The sequence below is a fragment of the Aplysia californica genome, unplaced genomic scaffold, assembly GCF_000002075.1.
Source record: "Aplysia californica isolate F4 #8 unplaced genomic scaffold, AplCal3.0 scaffold00319, whole genome shotgun sequence".
Classification (NCBI taxonomy): domain Eukaryota; kingdom Metazoa; phylum Mollusca; class Gastropoda; order Aplysiida; family Aplysiidae; genus Aplysia; species Aplysia californica.
The window spans coordinates 701,644-710,038 of record NW_004797589.1 but is presented as its reverse complement, the minus strand read 5'-3'; the positions used below and the strand labels follow the sequence as shown (position 1 = coordinate 710,038).

The window sequence follows — 8,395 nt, the reverse complement described above, 5'->3', positions numbered from 1 at the left end:
CCCCCCTCTTTTTTGTTTTTATTACTCTTTTTGTAACACATCTAATCTTCGATACTTTAATGACCTAATAGTGTGGCAAGTGCCGTAAAACTTTTACAACAGCTAAAAAAAAAAAAAATATAGGTTTTCGAGGACACCCTCTCCTTCGGCTGAATAAAGACTATACTGTTGGGGTTTAAAAACTTTTAAAGTTCTGTCTTAAATGGAGTAGTGGGCTACAGAACCCAACAGCAAATTGATGAAGTTCGAATCTGAATGGCCATAAATCATCTCTCTCAGTTTGCAACAAAAAAAAAAGTCTCGTTGATCCGAGCCAACGAACCATGTGTTCACTGTTCGAAATAACCTATACTGAGTCAGATAGGACGTAACAACCATCAACATAAACAGTTCTTTCGTTTTTGTTTGTTTGTTTTTTCCCTTTGTTATCAAAACACCCACTAACAAAAAGTAAGTTATTGTAAATAACGTAAAATTGCTAATATTTTTTTCCCTTTCCTTATGAAAGCAACCACTATAAAAAGTACATTGTAAATTACGTGAATATTGCTACCTTTGCCCAACGTTCAGTTGATAACATGACGGGCTGAAGGTGTGGTGTTTTCAGCTCGCCTTACAGCTTTGTTTACGTCAGTCGTGTTGTGTGGACCAACCCTAGGGCGGGGACCGCTAAATAGACAGCTTTTTATCGCACTGATGTAAGATCGGCAGACCAGTATATAAAGCAGTTAACGCTCCATGTTTTTCACTTGCACTTCGCAGTCAGGAGCACCACAAACTGTGACGTCACCACCACGGTATAGCAGACGTAGAAACTTCCTGCAGTTCTCTAACAAACTATCTTCCACCATGGCATATCTACTCAAGACCATGTCAATTTTCGCCGTGATGCTCTGCACCGCTGTAGGCTTCGCTGAAGCTTTCCCCACAGGTAAGAAGGTTACCCATATCTATAATATTTCCTAGTTACACTATTATTTTATATTCCACGTCATTCTGTCTTTTGTATGAAAAGGGAAACTGCAGACGTGTATCAATAATATTGGACGGAAGCTAATTGCTGCTGACAGCGTTTGTAACCTTTGATGATCATAAACGTAGAGCAAGAAATTGAAGACTATTGCAACAGTTTCTCTCCTGTAAACGGATAATTGTTGTCTTGAAGAGACAATATGATTTACACGGGCTGTCAACAGAAAATCTACACTAAACAAAGTCTTCGTTAATGAAGCTGAAATAAGATCCAAACTCTCCTTTCCACCCCCATACCCCGCCTCCCAACTCAACTTATAAATATATTTTAAAATCCTAATGAAATTATTATTATAATTAAAAAAAAATAAAATAGTGATAACAATAATGATAAATTTTAATGAAAATGATAATAATAATAACGATACAAAGAAAGACAGACAGACAGACAGACAGACACACACACACACACACACACACACACACACACACACACACACACACACACACACACACACACACACACACACACACACACACACACACACACACGCACACACACACACACACTTAACGTAGATCTAGATGAAAAATTAATTCGTCACATGAAGCAGAATTTATTTAGGTTTAAATTGGTATGCTGCATGAATGGGTAGTGCAAGACTTTAACACAACGATTGGTAGAATACATTTCCGAGTTTCTTTTTTAAGTTTCTTTTAGATTCCCTGGCTTTCCTCTCTTGTAACCCGCGGAATTCTTTTAGTGATTTCATTTCCCATAAATAATTTTCCTGCATGCGATTGTTATAATGAAAGAAACCTAATGCAGCATGGGTGGGGCTTGTTAGATAGGACTTTGTTCACGCTTTGTTCTGTTCTGCTGTCACAGAGATTAGAGACACTTTATGGCGTCGGTGGCCTAGTGGTTAGGCTCTCGGACTCGCAGCCGTTAAGTCGAGGGTTCGAATCCCGTCAGGGGCCCGACGATGTGTCCTTGGGAAAGGCACTTTGCATAAATTGCATAAATTTTCCTCACTTCACCCAGGTGGAAATGGGTACCCGGCTATAGACAGTGAACGATCTTGCCAGTTTGAAAGTGTTTGAACGCGTGAAATCCGCAGCTTGCACTGTATGCTTCCTCGGAAGCCGAGAATGTTTCTGAGTGTTCTCAGAGGGTCTGCTGGAGTAATAAAAGTTGTAAAGCGCATAGAGCATGCTCTTGAGCATGGATAGGCGCTATATAAATGCAATTATTATTATTATTATATTTAGAAAAATATCTGAAAACGGTCGACAAGGCATATTGTCATTTTGGGAGTGGCGGGTGCTCTGGTGTGGTCTGCTCCATCTTTCCTATCAAACGTCTATTGTTCTCTCCTTATTATAACCTTTAATCTTCGGCAGTTATAAGACCTAATTGTGTTGCAAGTGACGTAAAAATCTTACTGAAATTGAACATTGTCATTCTCCACCTAGCGTTTTTCAACCACATCATATTGTGTCGTAATCTCAGGAAGGCAGTTGTCATGTCATTCATTTAGAACTTCGGTGATAGATAGATAGATAGATAGATAGATAGATAGATAGATAGATAGATAGATAGATAGATAGATAGATAGATAGATAGATAGATAGATTTGCTTAAGTTCCGAAGCGTGCAATGGTTTTTAACCAATAATATTATTCCTTCTTGTATATTCACAGCAATAAACGGAACATCGGGAAATTCGACACTTGGTGCTATTCTCTCCTCTGGGAATTTAACGAGTGGAAACATTTCTAGAGCTTTCGCTTTCAACGCTTCAGGTGGAAACTTCACAGGTGGAAACTCCTCAAGTGGAAACTTTTCTGTCTTTGCTGGAAACTTCACAGGTGGAAACTCCTCAAGTGGAAACTCTTCTGTCTTTGCTGGAAACTTCACAGGTGGAAACTCCTCAAGTGGAAACTCTTCTGTCTTTGCTGGAAACTTCACAGGTGGAAACTCCTCAAGTGGAAACTTTTCTCTCTTTGCTGGAAACGTCACAGGTGGAAACTTCACAAGTGGAAACTACTCTACTTTTGCCGGCAACTCTTCAAGTGGAAACCTCACAGGTTTTAACTCCACAAGTGGAAACTTTCCTGTCTTTGTCATCAACCCGTCAGGCGGGAACTTCACAGGTGGAAACTCTTCGGTCATCATCGCCGGTAACTCCACCAACGGAAACTACAGCTCCTTCGACCAGGGTCCGATAATTGGCTAACTCCATCGCCGATGAGAAGACAGCATTCTGAGTATCTAACACAAACACACGACGCAATAATGAAAGTCAAAATATCCACACAGTCGTTTACAAAATAAATAACGCTTACGAAGGAAGGGGTGATTTACAAATCCCTTTGGCATGCCGTTAAAGAAACACCCCCCCCCCCAACTCACACACAATGATCTAGTGAAATTAGATGCAAACTGAAATAAATAAACATTTGAAGCACCAAGAACCCCACGCTTGTTTTTATTTCTTACTTTTTCATTTTTTGTGATAATTTTAAAACATCCTTTGCAGGTGAACAAGTAAAATGTTATAGCTTTCTTCCCTCTGCCCCCTCCCCTTTCTCTCTATCTCTCTCCGTCTCTCTTTCTCTCGCTCCATACTCTACTCTCACTAACTCAAAGCTTCTCCTCTCACTCAGATCTCTATTACAGACGCACGTTCATGTATCATACATCTTTGGTTGTTTGAAGAATGCCCATTGGTCTTTATCCTTTTAGTTCATTCCTATAGGAGATGGATGGGAAATCGCATTCAAAAGCAGACCATCTCCCAAATTACCTTATAATTCTGAAAGAGTCGTTAAAGCCAAACCAGAGATTAATAGGACGCAGGATGACCTTAAATTGATAAAGCACCACTCTGCCCCCCCCCCCCCCCCTTTATTTTTAACCAGCCTCTTGAAGCATCAGAATTCAAACAAGGACAAGGGCACAGGGGATTTCATTGCTGGAGAGAATACCAAGCTGGGCCATGCAGCTTTTATACCGAAATATACACTCTAATGGCTGCTGTGTGCTCCAACAATGCATAATGAATGTGTGTCTTTCTCTTTAAACTTTCAGTTAGTTTTAACGGGGGCTCTCGTGGTCAAAACCTGACAGCGACGGAAACATTTCTTCTCTAAAATGTTCTCCTTACAGCTCCTTTTTCTCTGCTCTCTAACCATGTTCTGTCGTCTGCTTTCGTCTCCACTTCCTGCCCTCACCCCCACCCCTTTTGCCTCTTCCTTCTGGCTCCTAACTCTTATTGCAGCCTTGGTACTGCTACTTCTTGGTTCTTTCTTAGCGATAAGTCTAGGACAATATTCCGACAAAAGAAAAACAAAGAGAGAAAGAGAAACAGTTATAGATGGATGAAATAGATAGATAGATAGATAGATAGATAGATAGATAGATAGATAGATAGATAGATAGATAGATAGATAGATAGATAGATAGAAATGGGACAAATGAGTTAGTGTGTGAAAGAAACACACAGACACATTTACATAAACACAGAGAGAGTAAGAGAGAGACGGAGAGAAACAGACAGAGATAAAGAGAGAGAGAGAGAAAGAGAGAGAGAAAGAGAGAGAGAGAGCGAGAACAGGGGAAGGAAGAAGGAGAGTGAGAGAAAGAGAAATGGAGAGAGAGAAAGAGAGAAATAGAGAAAGAGAGAAAGAAGGAGAGAGAGAGAGAGAGAGAGAGAGAGAGAGAGAGAGAGAGAGAGAGAGAGAGAGAGAGAGAGAGAGAGAGAGAGAGAGAGAAAGAATAGGGGGGGGGTAGTGTGGGAGGGGAGTAAAACCAGAGTCATAACGTTGTTTAAGACGACAAGAATAGAAGGCAACACATCAATTATGAAAACAAGTTTTTTAAACAAAGAAAATACATGTATAGAACATGTTCAAAGAGAATTTGCTTTTGTTCGTCTTGATCCCCAGCCCCCTTTTTCGCAAAAAAACAACAAAAAACAAAAAACAAAAAAAGAAGGAAAGAAAAAGGAAAAAGTAAGAAAAGGAAAATTAAAAGAAAGAAAGTTAAAAGAGTCTGCCCAAATCAGAGGTGAAGTTTCTAATGCAAGCTTCGCATCTGAACCAGGTAAGATGCATTGGGATACATTGACATTAGTGGAATGGACATCAAGTGTAGGCCTATATCAAATGAATGGAGAGTTGCATATCAACAATTGATATAGTGTAGTTTCAAACAGACTGGAAAAGAGTGCAGTCAAATATATCACGTACAAATTGGACTTAACATTACATCTGGAAAAAACAAAAGAAAAGAGGAGCAGTTTTCTCCTAGACCTGAAAATAAAACAAACTAGCCCACCATGTGTTCAAGAACGATACGGACAATAAATAGTTGGAACTCAGTACCCAAAAAACAAAACTTACTTGCCCAAAATGTGGTCACGGACGATAAGAACAAAATAACAACGCAGTTCCCAAAACAAATCGACAGCCAAGGGGAGATAAACAGAACATAAAATCATTTTTTCAACAGACACACTTACCTCCCTTCAAGAACAAACATTTACTCAAAGAACCTGATATACATAAATACCGACCGACGTCACCAAGATCAATGCATGTATCGGCTATTTGAATGTACAATCTACCAGAAACATGACGGAGTAAATAGTCGACTTCATTAAATTTCAGAAGAGAACTTTGATATTCTTTTTATCATCGATATCTGACTCTCACTAGCTGGGTATGGCGTTATAGTTGCCAGTCTCACCCCTTCAGGCTATTAAAAAAAACAAACCAATCCTTGTCAGGGATGCAGGCGCGTTCAGAATGATGTGAATCTGGAAACTAAAGGTACCAGTATATCTTTTTTTCGGCAAGGCCAAAACATCTTGGTATCTGTTTAGATTCAAACATGTCTATGAACAACAAAGGGAAATATGTCAATCAATGTGTGTGGCGTCAGTGGCCTAGTAGTTAGGCTCTTGAACTCTCAATCGTAAAGCCTTAAGTTCGAATCCCATCATGGGCCCGACATTGTGCTCTTGGGAAATGCACTCTAAATGAATTTTCCTAGCTTGGACTGGATGGAATTGGGTACCCGGCTATATACAGCGAAAGATCTTGTCAGAATGTTAGAGTTTGAGCACGTGAAAATAGCAGCTTAAACTGTATGCTTCCCGGGAAGCCGAGAAAGTTTCTGAATGTTTATTTTGTTGTTGTTGCGTATTACCCAATATTGATTAAATTGTTTAAAACTTGTTATTTCTCAAATACGTTGATTGATTTTCTTCATAGTTGCAAACTTGACGTTCTTATGGAACTTATGGTTGCATTTTATTTGTTTGAACTTTCATTGAAATTAGCTTAGAGGTGATCGAGTTATTACCCTTTAAGTAGATTTATTTTTTAGACGATTCATTGGTATATAAATGCAATCTATTATAATAACAACAACAACAACAACAACAACAACAACAACAACAATAATAATAATAATAATAATAATAATAATAATAGTAGTAGTAGTAGTAGTAGTAGTAGTAGTAGTAGTAGTAGTAGTAGTAGTAGTAGTAGTAGTAGTAGTAGTAGTAGTAGTAGTAGTAGTAGTAATAGTAGCAGTAGTAGTAGCAGTAGTAGTAGCATGTACATGTATAGTAGTAGTAGTAGTAGTAGTAGTAGTAGTAGTAGTAGTAGTAGTAGTAGTAGTAGTAGTAGTAGTAGTAGTAGTAGTAGTAGCAGCAGCAGCAGCAGCAGCAGCAGCAGCAGTAGTAGTAGTAGTAGTAGTAGTAGTAGCAGCAGCAGTAGTAGTAGTAGTAGTAGTAGTAGTAGTAGTAGTAGTAGTAGTAGTAGCAGCAGCAGCAGCAGCAGCAGCAGCAGCAATAGTAGTAGTAGTAGTAGTAGTAGTAGTAGTAGTAGTAGTAGTAGTAGTAGTAGTAGTAGTAGTAGTAGTAGTAGTAGTAGTAGTAGTAGTAGTAGTAGTAGTAGTAGTAGTAGTAGTAGTAGTAGTAATAGTAGTTTTGTATAGCAACTCTTGGTTCCGTGAAGAGCATGTGGTCTTTTTCTTGCATGGAGTGTTAGATCTTAGACCTTATTATCATCTGGTCAGTGAAGAACAGAGGTTACAAAACTGGTATGACTTGGGGTGATCTTTTTGGAATGAACAAAACCACGTCATTGAGAATCACTGGAAGTCTGTATGAAGAGGACTCCACCGCGCAAGTTGCCGGAACGTCGAGTTGTACCCTTATTTGGTCTCGTGTCTTTCAAATAGACATCTGCTAGTTAGTTTTTAGTTTTAGTAGAGTTTTTACGACGATCGCAACTGCAAGGTCATATGAACGCAAAGGTGTGTATGTCAACAGAAAAGTTTTTACAGGGAATCAGGCTTACTCTGCTCACCTCTCAAGCTTCAACAGCACAAAGTCCACTTCGACTATCAAGGCACCCCGGAAATAGAGGGTCACAAGAGTGTGATAAGCATACAAAAAAGTAAAGGAAAAAAGACGATGGTAAGGATTAGGAAAGAAAATGCTGCAGTTCACTGTTGCAGTTCAAGCACAGTTATGAGCATGACATTGATGAATCGGCCCATTTACAATTCTACTTTGCATAAAAACATGTTAATGTCCTTAGTTTGGGAACGGCCTAAAGACACTTCAGAGAGTAGAACCGGCCCGGGGGGTAAGACATCTTCGTGCATGACAACACATCTTCTCACAGGGTCAATGTCACTATACAGTTTTGGGAGAACCAAAGGCTACCAACTTTGGAGTGACCACCAATAGATCAATCCCGATTCCAACAATATAATAATAGAAAACATAAAGAGCCTCATGAAAATGCAACTGAGAGAATGTGAATTTGCCCCTAGTTCAGACACTTTGTTCAAAACTCTCTTTGTTATTTGAAAAAAAAAGATAATTATGACCAGAATCTTAAACAGTCCATGCAAAAAAATAGATGCATGCTTTTCAGGAAAGCAATGGCCCATAAACAAAATACTAATGCGCATATTCAATGTTAATCTTAGTTGTATATGAAATGTGTGACTGCAATGTTTTCCAGTCTGTTTGAAAAAAAAACTGTATGGGAAGATGCAGTCTACCTTAAACATAAAGATATAAGAAAGCCATTCTGTAAGTATGGGAATTTTGTAACTGAAGTATAGCTTTAAAACTTCAAGTTTTCATTTCCGTGTCGTTGAGATGATGAGAATGAAGCATAGATCTGTTAGAAAAAGCCACGTGTAGCACAATATTATACGCAATATAACACATCAAGTATTTTTAAACAAAAAGTAGTATCTGGGTGGTTGGCGGGTGCTCTGGTGTGGTTTGCTCATCCTTTCCTATCAAACATCTATCGTCCTTGTATCTCTCCCCCTTTTGTGTTAGTTACTCTTCTGTAACGTATCTAATCTTCAGCACTTATAAGACCT

The 8,395-nt window shown here is 38.9% G+C and overlaps 1 protein-coding gene across 5 annotated transcripts in view; it reads left to right on the top strand.

Annotated features, from left to right (window-relative positions):
- The window catches only part of LOC101859651 (uncharacterized transmembrane protein DDB_G0289901), a 50,617-nt gene that overhangs the window by 34,385 nt on the left and 7,837 nt on the right, over window positions 1–8,395 (top strand). For 2 of the 5 annotated variants that reach the window (XM_035970772.1, XM_035970775.1), the window contains exon 3: window positions 2,794–2,997. In XM_035970772.1, the coding sequence (XP_035826665.1) occupies window positions 2,794–2,997 (204 nt within the window). Of the gene's footprint in view, window positions 1–767; window positions 932–2,676; window positions 2,998–8,395 lie in introns of those variants that run through there. The other 3 variants (XM_035970776.1, XM_035970774.1, XM_035970773.1) reach the window with 3 other exon arrangements.